Here is an 18,035-nt window from a genome sequence, read left to right as displayed (position 1 = left end):
GCATTCAACGTGTGACCGAACAGCACACTAATTCACAATAAAGCGTAGCGCATGAGTTGATTATCAGTGTTGACTAATCACGATTTGAATATCTTTCGATATTTGTTATTCTTTTTATTACATTGGGAAATGTATTTTCGTTCAAAATACAAGTAGACAATGTAAGGAAGTATAATTATCCAAGGTACCAGGATTATAAGTTAGTACGCCAGACGTGCATTTCGTCTACAAGAGACTCATCAGTGACGATCATATCAAAATATTTATAAAGTAAAACAAGTACAAAATTGAAGAGCATAAAGGATCAAAAATTCCAAAAAGTTGTGCCATATACGGCTAAGATAATCTGAGCTTGGGTTAAGAAAATCCTTAGTTTTTCGAAAATTCAAGGTTTTAAGTATATCTTTTCCTACGCATTCACAATTTGTTTTGATCCGACGTAATCAACGTCTTCAAGATAAACATTGCCAGTGGTTCCTCCAGGATTTAAAAAAAGTGAATAAGGGTGGGTGAGTCCGATGTAAAATGTTCGACTTGCACTAGTACACCATGCGATGGAACAACAAATATTTGCTATGCAGGGGAATCGTAATGTTTTGTCCGCTGCTGAATAATGATGGGTTAAACCTGATTTTATAGTGATGTTAAAAGATGATGACACAATGTTGACTGATGTACCCCTTTTTGTGCAGTTTAACCTGTTGTGTCTGTTTTATGCATTGTTGTCAGTTTCATGGAATTTAATGCAACTGTCATACAAGTGAGAGTTTTATCTAGCTATAAAACCACGTTCAATCCACCATTTTCTACTAAGAAAATGCCTGTACCAAGTCAGGATTATGATAGTTGTTATTCATTCATGTGATGTGATTGAGCTTTTTGTTTTGACATCTAATTAGAGACTTTCCTTTTTGAAATTTCTTCGGAGTACAGTATTTTTATGACTTACTTTTTACGCTAGCACGTTGATATAATAAATACTTAAATTACCGAATAAGTCTTGCGTACCATTTGAAAGCACTGACATTGGGAGTACTAGTATATACATGTGTGGTCCCATGAAATACACGGAAATCAATACCTGTTTACTGTGACAATGTTATTTTCCTACTTTTAATGATTCCACATTTTGTCATGCCGTGAACTTCATAGCTTACTTTACAAAATTGATTGTGCTCTTTGCAGGAAGACGTTTATTTTGGGATTTTTAAAGCTCGTCTGTCGGTTTATGGTGTATAGGCGTCTCATTATTTTTGTACAAATAAAATAAAGCAAAAATGAATACATATTTATTTAGTTAAAACAAAACCACCTGGATATCCGTAAGCCGCACGATATTTATAACCATATACCAGGAGACCAAATTTGACATTTTTGTCAATATGGGAAATTGTGAATGAAGTATCCTTTACATCTAAGGCGGCAGATATACTCTTATAAACAGTTCTGAACATCTCAACTGGTGTAACATCAACCGCATGGAATAATAAATTACCGCCATTAAGACGGAGACCGTCTACATTATCATTTGAATTTATGATCACAGTGACGTAATTGGTAAAGTCAGAAGTGGTCGGTGTAGTTATGACGTAGTTGCTAGAAAAATGGTCGATGGCGGGCAGTAAGGTCATGAACGGGTTGACAGTAACATTTGATCTTTCATACATTGTGTACAAAGTAACCATGACTGGTCTCTGGGCGTTGATAAAGTATCCATCATTTGGTAGTTCTAGCTGATTAACATATTGCTTGTAAGTGTTCTTATAGAACCCATTCTTTCCAGTGATATAAACAGTCGTAAACGGGTCTCTTGCAACTATTCGAAGAATGATATGTTTGGCATTGGCTATTTTTGGAACAATATATCTCTCGGCAAATTGATTTGTCGGTATAAGCATTTCTGTTTGGAAATTTCTTTCACCAAAATTAATTGGAGAGTCCATGTTTCCAGAAAGTACTGCAATTGGTTTGTCACTCTCGATTGTTCCTCCAGTCGAAATATTATTATCATATGATGTAAATAATAATCCTTCAAAAGCATTCTTTATCAAAATATCCATAGTGTTGTTTCCGGGTTGTAACTTTGCCCTAACGGAAGTGTTGTCTTCTATCGCTACAACGCCCACCGATTTGATGCCCTTCGGGTATGTTGCAATAATGTAGTTTCTCCCAATGTCCTTAACAGGAATAGCACTGAAAGCCTCTCCGGAACAACATGAATATTCATTTATTGCAGCGACAAATATAGGCTTATTCGAAGAGATGGTAATTCCTGTGTCATAAATATTATATTTAGCGTTGTCAGACCGTTTACTTAAACTGTGAAGTGTGTTTGGTACGTGTGTTCGAATGACATGACCATTAGCCTGTCCAGTAAGTTGAAGTCCATTGTGCTTTGAGCTAATTTTAACATTATAGTTAGTATATGGTGACGTTATAAGAATCTCAAGGCTTATGTTGGTAGTCGTACGCTGATGATTTGGCATGAAGAAAATAGCGAACAAATTCCCATAGTGACCTGTATAATGGATTAGTTAAGTGAAGAGTTTATGGTTATGCAAAATTATAATCTGTACTTAACAACTTTTTCAACACTTAAGGAGAAAGCCTGGTTTTTTTTCAAAGCAAGGTAATATATAAACTCCAGTAGCTTGTCAATCTATTATATTAAATGCAATTCCGTTTCTTTTTATATTATTTAAAAATCTCTGTTTTTAACATGTGACCTTCAACCTATCAACATTTATCCAATTTGACGTTTATAGTTTACAGTAGACATTGTAAATGCCAATCTTGTCGTTTGCAGAGAGTTTATTCATAAAATGCACCTATGATATCAATGTTCAGACACGCGAATCATGTGTCAGGACATAAACAAAACATTTATCAAGTATATGTGTGCTGACATGCATTATCATTGATATGGTCATATTTATAAATCAACTGTTTACAAAACTTTTGAATTTTTGAAATACTAAGGCTGCTCTATTACAGGAATAGATTAACTTAGCTGTATTTGGCAAAACCTTTAAGAACTTTTGTCCCCATTGCTCTTCAACTTAGTACTTTATTTGGCCTTTTTAACTTTTTTGGATTCGAGCGTCACTGGTAAGTCTTTTGTGGACGAAACGCGCATCTGGTGTAAATACGAAATTTAGTGATTAGTTTATTTTAAGACCAAAAGATTGGAAGACCATTTACATTTAACATTATTTTCAGAACCAATGGTCCTAATCAAGACAGCAATAATGGTCTAACATTAATTTAACTGTGCTTTGATAAAGTGGAAAAATTATAAATGCGTGTTGCAAATTACATCATATAAGACACAAAAAACAAAATAATATACAAAGTACTATATGTCTTAACAAAATGCTGCTATCTGAAAAGTGTGTTTTTGATCAGCATGGTATTTATAGGAAAACACTACTTACCACTCGCAGCAACAAATTCTAAAAGAACGATAAGTACTTAAGATAACAAATATTATATCAGTAAAATAAAGGTTTCAACCAGTATGGACATTCCATAGTATCCTTGTGAATATTAAAATAAATAATAAAAGAACAATGTGTCTTAGAAATGCCCTAGCTTAAACAAGTTAAAACGGAAAATAACGTCAGAACGGTATATTCAAATTCAAACTTTGTTTGTGTGTTGTGGTTCTTATATTTTTTTGTATGAGTTGCACGAAATTTGGATGAGTAAATGTTAGTGTGGAAATAAATGTAGAATGGACCGTCGGAAACACGGACGGACAGACGGAAGTACGGAAGGAATGATAAGATTAGACTACGGTCGGCATTTTTTTTTACAGAGATTTTCTATTCAACTAGCTCAGCAATGGCTGCCGAGGTCAAATTTTGAATATTTTAAATCCTTCGTAATAATATCCTCACCAAAAATGACTAAAGAAAAAGTTCGGACACAAAGCCTGTTACATAACAAGCGCAGCGTAAAATATATAAAAGATTGGATTTAATGTAAATTTTCTCAACTATATTTACCCTTAGTTAGGATAGCTATAAAACAAGGTATAATCCAATATTTTCCGCATAAGGGAGCTACCATTTGATTTTTATGGGGGGGGGGGGGGGGGGGGGGGGGGGCTAGGATGAAATTTGAGTAAAAAAAAAAGGTAGGATGAGTCACTCACAAAAAAAAAGTCAGGACGACAATTTAGGTAAAAATAAGTCAAGAAAAACTAAAAAAAAAAAAGTCAGGACCGAACAGAGTGAAAAATAAAAAGGCAGGACAGAGATTACAGCTAAAAATAAAAAGGCAGGACAACATTTTTCATACTAGCCCCCCCCCCCCCCCCCCACAAAAATCAAATGGTAGCTCCCTAACATAGATTAACGATTAACTTTGACATTGGTCAAAGTGAATTCGCCTATAAATAATACAAATGCAGAACAGAGTATAACTTGAAAATACCTGATTGTGTCGTGGTGCTGTAATTTCTCCAACCCTTTGTTGTATAAGAAGTAGTATTGTACCTAGGTAAAGTGGTCCATTGATGATGAGGTTCAGTGGTTTCATAGTGCCATGGTCGTGTACTGTTGTAATGATTACTTGTTGTGTATGAGATACTGTTTCTGTGACCTATATTGAAGTGTATTCAACATTCATAAGTTTAAGACGAAAAAGAATAACTGTCTTTCATCAATTGGATCCATACAATTGATATGTACATATGCTAATATTACGATGTGAATGCATTTTGAAATTAATTGCACTTACTTACGTGTTCCTAGTAAAACAGCAAGAAGGGAAAGTTTATCTGTTAACTTTACTGATTCGATAAGAACAAAAATGTAAAACGGTTATTAATCTGTGCTATAAAATCAAACTCTGCAATCATCATGATAATATTTCGTCTTGATTTCCCCTCCAGTATTGATGATTTGAGTGTCACTTAGGGTGTCCTAGGAAGACTAGAAGCGCTTCTTTCGTAACAAATTATAAACCTGGTAGCTTTATAAAAAATAAGATGAGGTATGATTGCCAATGAGACAACTGTCCACAGGAGACCAAATTGACACAGACATTAACAACTATAGGTCACCGTACGGCCTTTAACAATGAACAAAGCCCATACCGACCGGTTTACCTCAGATTTTATATTCATGCATATTAATAGGGAAAACGGTACTATTATATTTTCCCAGCATTAGGTTGGACTTTTGTGTAGCCAAGGCAAGTGAAGCGGAGAGTCAAATTAGGAGCGCTGTAATTAGATGTAACAGTACAATATGTTATTTTATTTATCTATGAATAACTGCAGTGTGTATAAATTTTGAAACCTATTGAAATATTTTCTAGAGAATTATTCGAAAAGACTTCCAAAATTTCATAAATTTGGTGCAAAATGACTGTGGGCATGGATAACATAATCAAACTCCGTTGGAAGTTGGTCATGCTACTATTTGGCTTTAATTTTAAAAACAGAATAATAAAGTACCTACACCACACATAAATGTTTTAGTCATGTTTTCATTCTAAAAAGTGGTAAATTTAGAAAATGTTAGTATTGTCGCCTATGGCAGAATAAATAGTACCGTTTCCCCTATAGCTATATCGGAGACACATATCCATGGGCAATTTCCAGTGGCCATGTCGAAAGTTAATGAAATAAAAAGCACTTTACAACGTGTGAATCCATAATTTATAGTTTCCAATAAATATCTTTTTTTTTATGATATTTTTTTATACTTTTCAGTATAGAAATGGCAGAAATGTTAAAAAATAAAATTGCAGCGAATGTATAATTTCGATGAATTTTTATTTGTCACCAATGACTACGTTTTCAAAACTACATTAACAACGCATGCATGGTCGGCGCTAACCTAATTTTTTTGTGCATTTGAATAATTAATTTTTATCTGATAGCAATTGATAAAATTTGGATTTGGTCGTTTAAAGAAATATGTGAATTACACATGCAGTGTTTCAATGGTCTGCTTATAATTTTTATGGAACCAAAATAAAAAAATCATGTAAAACTATTAAAATCAAAAATATGTTTATTAGATAAGATTGACATTAATGTATATGCATGTACTTATCAATAATACAAATACACAAAGTGGATATCAACAAAATGAAAATAGATATGTAATAATGGGCTTACAATTTTTATTACACAGGTCGCTTGTGCAACACGCTGAACACAACGTGTTTCTTTTACCATTACGTTTACTTCCGCTGCGTTTACCAAATATGCTACCACCATTTATGGAACACAGCTACAATTGTAATTAACTTCAGACACAAAGACATTTCTCGCATATATGCAATTTTTTAGCATACAGCAAATGTTGCAATCAAAATGGCAAGGGCTAGGTGCAATACCTTATACCTAAGGCTAAAATAGAAATGATTAAATGGAATACTGATACAGGTGCATACCAAACACTATCAACTTATAATTACATACCATAAGCAAGTCACCTTATACTCACCTCATCAAATAAATCAATAAATTGTTTCAAACATATGGTTTTGTTTACTTTTTAAACTTAGATATTGTCTTATATAGCCTTAAATTGTTTGGAGGAAATCTGATGATTACTTTCAACCATTAAATCAATGCCAATCAACCAACATAAAACCATTTATATATGATGGTAAACTGATTTCGTATATTTTGTCAGCAACAATTGACTATAAATCGATGGTAGGACATCTGATGATTATTCCCATCAGTTCAGCACGTTATACATGTTATGGTGATATATTTAATCAACGTCTATCAGCAGTGGGTCTACCAATAGTATATTTTATATTCTTATACCGTACATATTTAGAAAAGATATTGCAACAAACATTTGTAAGAAATTGAATTATTTGTCAAAGCAGATTAAAGTGGAGGAATGGCAATCCACTTTGATTAAGTATCAGTCAATATCAATATCCCATTGGTTTTCCCCTCATAATGTTACTTTTTTTCTAAGAACTATATATCGATAGTAAGATGAGAGTATGTATTGATAAACCGCAAGTATTATCCTCACGTGCTTTGAAATACATTTGGTTGCGTAAAATATATCACCAAACTCTTCTTGTTGTTCAATATGACATGCCTGGAAATGGAAAATAAAATTATGTATTAAACATAAAAGTTGAGAAAAGATCTTTGAGATACCGATATGTTTCCATTTCAAACAATCTTTGCCCCCAAAAAAGTTCTATAACTATTATAGTATGTGTTTGTGTGTGTATCCATAATGTACTGCTGGTTAATTGAAAACACTGATCAAATTATTATTAGTCATGTGGTAATTCAAAGCTACGTACGTCATCTCTGCCACATACAGTAATTAAGTCGCACTTCTCAGGATTCCGTGCCTGTTGACAGTTATAACAAATAGGACCTCTATTCGTGGGGAAACCTGGATAAACAAAAAATACATATAATTTTTTTTAGAACACTACAGTTGAATAGTTGACAATTCCATATCATGAGTATCAGGAAGACGGATTGAACTTTCAATAAGTTGATGGCCATAGTGTCCCCGTCTTTAATGTACTGTAACGGTCTATCATAATGATCCTGTTCCACAAGGTGTATTAGTTTTGTATGTTTCTCTGTAGGTCCCGTTTGTCGTATAACCTTTAAAGTTTTCAAGTGTTTAGCTTTCAATAAGGAGGTAATATCTTTGGTAAGCTTGCTTGCTACCTGAACCGTGAAATCAGTAATAGGTCATGTATACTATCCTCCTTTCAGAGTAGTCTAGCACTACAGGAAGATAGATTGGTCAAATCTAATTAGAATATAGATTGGTCAAATCTAATTAGAATATAGATCTCTGATTTAGTTATACTTCATACATATAATATACAAAATTAAATTATGGTATCTATGATGAGTTTATGTACATTTGTAGTATAAAGAAATCAGAGATCTATACTTTATTTAGATTTAGATTAGTCTAGTTTACTCTTAATGAAGGGTAGCATACATTTACCTATCTTATTATTGTCGTCACGGTTCAGCTAGCAAACGATCTTACCAAACATATTACCTTTACCTACACACTCAAGGCATTTTGCTGTTAATTAAAAAGTATATATATACCTTGTTCTCCACAGCCTTCTGCATTACACAAGTCACCAGAACAACATCTAGAACATGTCTTTGTCCCTGCTTGAACTGTCGATCGTAGTCCAGGTGTTGTATTAGTACAAAGCTTCAAATATATATAGACTGATTAGAATTTATGAAAATGTAATAATACATAATAACTCCGTTTGAAATTGTGTTTTACTATTGTTGTGACGTATGAAAATTAAGCACCACTTCATAAATTGTGGACTATCGAGTGAACTTCTTCAACAACGCTCTTTAAGTAAAAACATATAGACCATGTATGTAGAAGTCCCAGAAATATTGAAGCTACATTTGATGATTAAAGGGGCATATACTAACAAAAATCAAAATAAATCGTGTAAGGTCGTCTTTGCTTGCGGAAGATTTAACCTTAATTTCTTCATAGCTTCTAAATATTCTAAGCAGAAAATTTTGATACGGTATGTTGTAATTATAAGCAGCGATTTGCACCCGATTTTTTTTTATAAAGTGATTGCAAATCAACACGTCGAATGAACGGCAATGCTAGACATCAAGTATACATAAAATCTTTCTATGTTTTTAGTTTTTTATCTGTCACAGTATATTTTCCAACTTAGTGTCTGTGCATAATAAAACGGAATTATCCTACTCGTAAATAATAATTAGAAATAGATAAATAATTATAATCTATCTGTATTCATCTGAGCTTATCTTTGAAATGATGCGCGCTAATGTAACCAAAACCTGCTCGCAAACGTAACCAAAATCCCCGCGCAAACTCAATGAATTCTTTTGCGCAAGTTATATAGTAATGCGCGGAAAAATAATGCACCGATATTTGCCATTCTACATTTAGCACATTTAAATCAATTTCCAATATCTTTTGAATTAAACACGAAAAAAAAGAATGTACAACAAATGTTTGCCACTTTAAGCTAAGACAAATACAAGGAGGTCTGGTTGTGGTGCCTTATTTTTATATTCTTAAATGTTTTAGATAAAGGCAACAGTAGTATACCGCTGTTCAAAACTCATAAATCCATGGACAAAAAACAAAATCGGGGTAACAAACTAAAACCGAGGGAAACGCATTAATATAAGAGGAGAACAACGACATAACACCGAAATGTAACACACACAGAAACGGACCAAGCATCAGACAAAACACCACGAGAATAACAAATATAACATGAAATTCAAATACATGAATTTGGGATAGACAAGTACCGTGCCACGTATTATCTCAATATCTCAAAAATAAGAGAAAACACAAACGACTCAACTTTAAAATGCAACACACACATAAACGAACAATAATATAACAATGGCCATCTTCCTGACTTGGTACAGGACACAACTAAAGGGGAATAAAAGTGTTGGGTTGAACCTGGTTTTGTGGCATGCCAAACCTCGCACTTTAATGGCATAGTTAAATATAACATTGAGATGACAACATAATATTACAGGACTACAATACAAATAAATAGGAGAACATATTAGACAAAGAAAAACATGATTAATAGATAACAAAAAACATCAGGTTTAAAATTCAATACGCCAAAAACGCGCCTTGTCCACACAAAAATCAACAGTAATAATCACGGTGGGTATGGTTGTCCTGCGAGAGAACGTACTGTGCTGGTGATTCGGTCCTGACGGGTGCTGGTGATCAATGAAAAAATGTAAACAAAGACGAAAATGATGTTTTCACTCATAAAAAATGGAAGAAAACAGTTGAGATTTTTCAATTTCGTTTCTTATGGGTTCATATATAAACCATTGAAAAAAATGACCCTCTAAACTGTTTCAGTAAGCGTAACACAAAAATGCTCATTTTCAGAAAATCTCGAACTGAAAAAAATAAAACAAAAATGCTCATAGAGTCCGCCTTCTATACCGCAGTCCACACGACAAAACAATTTTGTGAAAAAAAACATTGCAATTTATTAAAATTAAGCATTTTCTCAATTTATTCATGTCCTGATACTGTGCTGGTGGGTTCTGTCATTGTGCTGGTGGGTCCTGATACGGTGCTGGTGATTTTGGATAAGAAGTTGGTCATATTTGAAACAAATGTTACAAAATCAATAAAATTAGCCAGATAATTGTTGCCAACAGAATCTATGACTCCTATATTAGCTCTTGTGCATCCATTTGGCTGTTTAATATGTGTTTTCAAATGATCTGAACTTGTATTACATAATAATATAAAAGGGCAACATTCGTCCAATATCAGATATCAATATATAGTATCTAAAATAAGTTAAAAATTTCACAATACTATATACATGTATTTCATTTTATGTGTCAATTTGTTCGAAAAAAGTCGAAAAGAAGAGACTTTTTTTAATGTCATGATTATATGTCGCTTTCTAGATCTATGCTTGGCATTTATTTCAGATGACATGGACTCCTCACCCTGATGACCCTGCTGCCTTTCATAACTTTATCCGTATACATATATTAATAGATAAACAAAAGGCTGCATGCAACACGTATTTTTGTATTTAAAATGATTCGTTGTAACGAGAATATTTTTGGTGAATGGAAACTGTGAGGGTGACAATCTTAAATTGCTTATAAATGTTGCTGGAACCAGTTTCGTTATCTGATCTGAATTTTCTGAAATGTGCAAGGTAGATAGACATTTTTTTTTTTTACTCGGTAATGAACCACTGTGTTGATCCCATGCTAAACATAACAAAAATCTCTGTACAAATGTCTGTGAATTTTCTACAAAAATAGTGATTTTATTTTTCACTAAATTCTCTTTTTCTACTAAATACAATAATGAACTATAAATAATAATGCTCTGCAAGAAGTTTCCCCTTGATATATGTACAAAATTATATCTCTATTATTCATTGTCTGTGCTGTTTTGATGCTATTGCAGTTTGCACATTTCGGAATTGACAGTCCACAGGAGGGGTCATAAACCGTACACGAAAAGATAAAATATTGATATAAGTACTTAATTTGCATCTTTGAAACCCCACCCCGGCTTGTTTTTTTAGGAGCCTGGGTTGTCTAAAAATGGTCGATTACAGACAGCCGAGTACGCATTTTACTTTCCAGGCGTGTTATTGTTGATTGTTAAAGTCCTGAAAACGAATAGATGGAAACAAAAATGTTTGATATATCTGGCATTAGATTGAGTTTTTTTTTTAAATATGAATTAAGGCTACATTTTCATATAATAATTCTATGAATTTACAATATCAAAAAAAGCAGAAAAAAAATGAATGAAGTGAAATATCTTAGTAAGGAGTCATTACTACAGAGATGGTGTGTTTGACACACAAAACTTAAAAGCTTAGTGATATTACCAATATTAAAATAAAAGTGTATTTTAGTTGGGTATTTTTTCCATTTACTCATTTTCAATTATAATCAAGGCACATTTTTTTTCTATTCATGAAAAATATTTATATATAGAAAGAAGGACACATTGTTCACTTCCTCCCCTGTAATTCTTTATCAAAAATATTTATTTTAAAATGAAAAAAGCTAAGAAGACTTAATTTTATTAGTGTTCTCTAGGTTATCTCGTCTTCATTCTCTGACATATTCTAGCCTGCCCCTTCATAAAATATTGATTTTTTTTAGTGTTCTATCGAACTTTCGAAAAAAAATATACCTGATAACCGTTTAGACAAAAAAAAAATTGTTGGAAAAATCTTACAGCAAGTGATTCTTAATAGCTATAAGATACATTTTTCTTTTACAATACAACTTTTAAATCTTACGGGAAACTATTCCAAGCTGTCACTGTAACCTCGCTCTAACTTATCCCCATCCCTCCCCCCCAAAAAAAACACCAAACAAACAAACCCGCAATACTATTGTCATTCTTATAGTCATTACTCAATTGTTCACAAACAAATGTGTTTTAAGCTGCTAAAGACATGATTCAAACGCCCAGAAAGTCCTTTGTTCTATATTTTTGCTCTCCATTTTTATGCAAAACCTTTTACATTTTTATTTTATGGGTTATTGTTGAAGGTCGTACGATGACGTATGGTTGTTAACACATACTTCCTTTGGTTTCTTATGGAAATTTGTCCATTGACAACAAACATACCACATCATATACTTTATACAAGTATTGTATAAATTACAACGTATTTTGGTGATCTTGCAAAATGATCGTAATCCCGAAAATCGTAAACATATTTTCTTGTCTTAAAAGGGGGCAAGAAGGGTTCCATTAACAGGTCAATAAATAAAATTACAGTTAGTTTAATTTTTTTTTTAAATAGGGGTATTTTTTCTTTCATAATAACAGTAAACAGATTCACAACAATGTCAATTTCAAGAAAGCAGACAACAGCTAATAAGTCAATAACAGTACAGCATCAGTGATCTTGAATATATGCCACTATTTACTAAAATATAAAAGCACAGAACCAGGACATAGGAGCACAGAACAAGGACCGTTTTTCTTATCACCAGCACAGCGTCAGGACAATTCCGTTTAACGAACTTGCACGACTTTTGCAATATAATATTGTTGTAATATACTTTGCACATGTACTTATGACACATCAGAGAAAAATTAAGCAACAAAACAGTCGTTTTATTGCCGTTCTGATACAATGTAAACAAACCCACCAGCACAAAATCAGGACCCACCAGCACCCGTCAGGACCAAATCACCAGCACAGTACGTTCTCTCGCAGGACAACCATACCCACCGTGAATAATTAGACCATTTTGCTGTATTTACTTGTCCCTTTAATAAACATCTCTCTCTATTTTTTTATTTTTCAGCACCATACTATTCCTTATTCTCTGATGTTTTACCCTTTTTTTCTCTTTTCTTTATATTCTTAATAATTTATTCATCATTTTTGCTCATTATTCTCTATTATCTTCATCCAGACCCTCATAAAATCTATATAAATCAATTAATCATATATTGCGAAATAGAGTTCTTAGTTTCTTGATGACTAAACACCTTTTTTCATCGTTTTCACATTGTTGAAATAGCACGATTATTGTAGACGACTTTGGACTGAATTTTATTAAATAATAGAAAACCAACCTCTTTTGACCTACATCCAACATCGTACAAAAGCTCCCCGTCTAGTCCTGTGTATTGATCTAAATAGCATGTCTGAAAAGAAAACACAATCAAAACTAGCTGATTTAAAAAAGAAGGTGTTTTCATATGTGACCTTAAACATATAAATGAAATGTGTGATAACTATGGTATTTCTGTATTAAAGAATATTTGTAAATTATATTTTCATAAAATTATTGATGGCCTATTCCGTTGGTTATTTTATCAGTCATTTAAAATAAATGCTATGTTACAAATGTATTAATAAAATTGAGAATGGAAATGGGGAATGTGTCAAAGCGACAACAACCCGACCATAGAACAGACAACATCCGAAGGCCACCTATGGGTCTTCAATGTAGATAGAAACTCCCGCACCTGGAGGCGTCCTTCAGCTGGCCCCTAAACAAATATATGTATTTCTAGTTCAGTGATAATGGACGTCATACTAAACTCCGAATTATACACAAGAAACATAAACTAAAAATCATACAATACTAACAAAGGCCAGAGGTTCCCGATTTGGGACAGGCGCAAAATTGCGACGGGCTTTAAATGTATGTTTTGTATAGGAATTAATTTAGAGGTATTGACATTTAAAAAACCCACTGAAAGCAAACCATATAGGCCAACGAGGTCTTACAGTATAAGAACATTACCATAGGGTGTAAAACATGAAGTTACTCCAGGAGCTTAGTGTAGCATGGCATAACCTTTTTCTTAAAGATACTTGCATTCCTTTTATCGGCCTCATTTGATTCATAAACTTAAAGCACTAGCCTTAAACATATATAACGAAAATGTATTATCAGCTACACCATGTGCAGGAAATAATTGTGCAATCGGAGGTGGAAATAAGCCGTACTAGCAAGATGAAAATAAATGCTCAGTACGTCATAAATTCCCATAACCCCCTACCCATATAACCCTTCTGAAAATCATCTTTAGTGAACTGATAGGTTGTGAGTGAACGCCACTTGAAGCGAGTAGTGACCGACTCTGATATTAGTTCGATATTGACCGTCGAAGATTGCAAGATTTTCTGTGAAGGGTCGTTTGGTGCCTTCCAAATTTTTGCGCAACCTCAACTTATAATGGGAGCCATGATATATCAAAGTTTAGTGAATAAGGCAATAAAATGTAACACCAAAAACCCAAGCAAAATAAAATACCTCATGAGAGTCGCATGTTGTTTTTCCATGACAATGTCGTGGTGAGATAACTCGATCACAACGTAAACACTGTAAAGCGTCAGCATCTGTCAAATACATTCAATAAACACCTTATTGAAGATCTGGATTGAGGTTGGAGAGGTGTCTTCCATTCCTTTATTCAATATATTTTATACTATTTTTCTGTTTTTCTTATTTATTATGCCCATTCTCTATTCGTTATATCTGACAGTCATTGTATTCTCTATTCCATTTTTTTCTCTTTTTTTTTTATATATTTTCTCCTTGTTCTGAATTTTTGTCTATTATTCTGTAAACCCCGTCTAAAACATTGATATATTCATTGTGATTAAAAATAACATCGAAATATTGTAAGTACATGTCTGATTAATATGCGTAGCTTTTTCTTGTCGTCGCTCTAATTAATACATCGTAAATAATAAACCTGAATATTCATTAATTTTATATTTGGTGTATGAACGTTTTTAATCTATTTCGTTTGAGCAATGTATATTGGACTATGGACAGAGACAAATAGCAGAACAGCTTAATGAAACGTTTAACCAACATGTTACACTAGTAGGTTATGTCATATAAATCTAATAAAGAGATATTTCGAATCTGAAATATAAGGCGAACCTCCAAGCTTAGTTCTAAATTAAAGGAAACTGATTTCAGAACTGATTATGACTTTAAGATTGAAATGACCAGTTACAAAACAGAAGTAGGTAATTTGTGATAAATTAACTGTAACGTCAAATATATAAATAAGGGTAAAAAAGTACTTGAATTTTCTTTTGGCAAAAAGACAAACATTTCAATATATCTCTGAATAAGATAGATCATAGATTTTCATAATAAATTTAAAGCTGGCACATGTAAGTTCCTCCCCAAAGTATCTATCATTCAAATCTGACATTTTTCGAAATGAGTTTTAAAGATAATAAGCTCTAGCTATTGGTCATTATTAGACTACCAAGCGAACTGACGAAGGACCATACTTACTGTACGTTGCTTCCAGTAGAAGAAGACCCAGGAGAACACGAATGCCTGTAACATAGAAATGTTTGATTCTTTTGTAGAATAGATAAATATAAACTGACACTCACTAATAGGCTTAAATTTTATACGCGTTTTGTCTACAAAAAACGCTCGAAACAAAAAAGTAAAAAAAAAAAAGACAAAATAAAGTTGAAGACCATTGTGGTGTCATTTGTTACAAAATGATCATATTGTACCCCAAAATATCATCTTTAAAAAAAATGTTTTTTTTCTGATTTTGAAGTCAGTCAGTTTAACGTCAAGGTCATTTGTAGCACATTAAACTAAACTGTAAAAAATTGGAAAAGTTATGCTAAACAATATGTTTTGGCAATATATCAGATAATTTCATAACATTGATTGATCTTGCATTTTTTTGTTTAAAACATCACCTCTATAAGTATAAGCAAAAGGTAAACGTTATCAAACTTAATTAAACTTTTTAAAATGGGTATATATACGTACTTATTTATTTAAAGTGTTTGATAAAAGCGACACATGAACTTTTTCTCTCTCTCTTGCTATAGATCCATTAAAACTACAGTTCGAATTATGCCCATATTGGTCTTCTATAATTTTCTTTGTTTGTCGTAATCTATTTAGCTACCACCACCTTGATGTACTTTTGGGTATAGCACCTCACTCGCAGGAATGGACTCGATCGACGATCTTATAGAACAACGTCATTGGAAACTTTTGTCTATATCGTTATACGAATTTTGCACAAGGGCAAATGCCATTATGCTAGGTATCAGAATGATGGGTCCGGTTTTTTTTACCGTCAGGTATTTCTGCAGACTGGCAGATTGTAATGAAACAAGAAGTATGTAGTTTCAGGTCGAATTTACTGTATCGGTCATTTGAATAGAATACTTATAGAAGAAATAAATTAAAACATATTTATTTATAATAGTGGAATGGATTTTTTTTTATTGCAACTTATATTAATCCCTTTCCACTTTGCGTGTGCGAGTGCTGCCTTTTAGCGGCATAACTTATTCTGCCCTTAATCTACACGGGTGTCTTTTACGTGCAAGAGATATGGCTCTCTCTGAACCATGTTTATACGGGTCAGCCATTTATCGTCCCATTCCGACGGACTATCGTCGTATCTCATGTCCATACTCGCAGGTGGTGTCGAGGGAGAACCGAAAAAAATAATTCAGTCCCTGAAATTTTCTCCTTATGTTAATATGATAAGAACAGTGCTTAAAATTGCAATTCAAACCAAATATAACACTTGAATATATGTTCTAAAAATACTTCAAACATACACAAACCTTTCATGTCCAATAATGTCGTAGTATTTCGAAATAAGGTCCTTATCTTATCTCGAAGACTTTATATTTCATTGTATGAAACCGCCAAAATAATAACGAAAACGTTATACATTGTCATACATTTATTTCGTTATGACTCAGGTACGGAATGCAATATGTATAATTCAGTGTTTTCCTTAATTCGTCAGCGTTCTGTGTCTATGTTAATAGGTTATACTTTCATGTATTATATAAAGCGTAAAGCATACAAGATTTATTTAAAGTCGGTTACACATATACAGTCAAACATCTTACCTGTGTAATTTTTTTTATGCTTTATGCTTATATATATGGTGGGTTTTCAATAAAAAACGTGATCGTGTGCCTTTATTTACTTCGACCCTTTGACAAAAATCAAAAAAATTCAAAAAACTTGAACGAAGCGTTTCCTCAGAAAAAATTCATTTGACATACATAGCAGTTTGACAAACACTAGTTAATGATAATGTCAATTATGCTAAGTTAAAGCCCACCGTGCAATATTAGATTTTTCATAAAAGGCATCATCGGTCAGAGTTTATTAATACAAAATAAGTTACATTGTAAACGATTTATTCCACTCTAGAATTATTTGTATGTTCGCTCAAAATGAGTATGAAACACTTGCAACTGGACAATAAGCAATTTCACTGAGTCAAAAGTTAATTCATATGATACAGAATAAATTTGCAATGAATTGAACTAACTAGATCTAACTAACGTTAATAAATGACAACTTCATGACCTGTGCCCCGCCCCCATCATAAAATTGCACTTTTTTTTTATTTACAAACAGGTCTAGCATAGACTGAGGTATTCAAAATAATTCATAGAGCATAACACAAATTTAAGAGGATAATAGGAGCTAATAGAACAGATTGGTATACAGAGAAAATAATGTTTTCTTCAAGGGATAACAATGTGAGGAACAAATTTCGGTATGTTTTGTTCTTTTTTTCACGTTTTTGATCGGTGTTAAGAAAATAGTTCTCCCTACTAGCAGAGACATATAATGTCTGCTACTAGTGAACAATTTGCTTTCGGCAAATGATTTGTCGAAATTCTATTATTTTCTTGATTTTTTTCTGAATTTTCTTAACTTGTGACTTAATGAAAGGCGACCATACACATGTACCTATGTCGTAATTTATACATAAATCTTCAAATATTTCAGTATAAAACACTTTTGGCTTAATCTTTTTTATGTTTGAGCCAGCGTTTATAGCCGCCGGTGAACTTGACTCTGTCCGTCTCATGGCGGATTAATCAGAAAAAAACACTTTTGGTGCATCAAATTTATATAGTGCAAATTTCATTTTACTACCCAAAACCAACTAAATTACATGTTACTTACACGAGAAACAAATACTTGGAATTGTTTTTTTCAA

The 18,035-nt window shown here is 32.8% G+C and overlaps 1 protein-coding gene across 1 annotated transcript; it reads right to left on the bottom strand.

Moving 5' to 3' along the window:
• Nucleotides 1-1,289: 1,289 nt before the first annotated feature.
• Nucleotides 1,290-16,647, bottom strand: LOC134692325 (uncharacterized). The gene is made up of 11 exons (XM_063552777.1): nucleotides 16,630-16,647; nucleotides 15,314-15,358; nucleotides 14,309-14,394; nucleotides 13,119-13,190; nucleotides 8,081-8,192; nucleotides 7,300-7,394; nucleotides 7,017-7,085; nucleotides 6,134-6,248; nucleotides 4,438-4,605; nucleotides 3,435-3,452; nucleotides 1,290-2,518 (listed from the first exon to the last, which is right to left on the bottom strand). The coding sequence occupies exons 1-11, from the start codon at nucleotides 16,634-16,636 to the stop codon at nucleotides 1,290-1,292; spliced, it is 2,016 nt and encodes a 671-aa protein (XP_063408847.1). The 5' UTR covers nucleotides 16,637-16,647.
• Between the last annotated feature and the right edge of the window lie 1,388 nt (nucleotides 16,648-18,035).

This window comes from Mytilus trossulus, chromosome 12, assembly GCF_036588685.1.
Source record: "Mytilus trossulus isolate FHL-02 chromosome 12, PNRI_Mtr1.1.1.hap1, whole genome shotgun sequence".
Taxonomy (NCBI): Eukaryota; Metazoa; Mollusca; class Bivalvia; order Mytilida; family Mytilidae; genus Mytilus; species Mytilus trossulus.
Note: the sequence above shows the minus strand (reverse complement) of the source record. Positions and strands in the feature narration are given on the sequence as shown.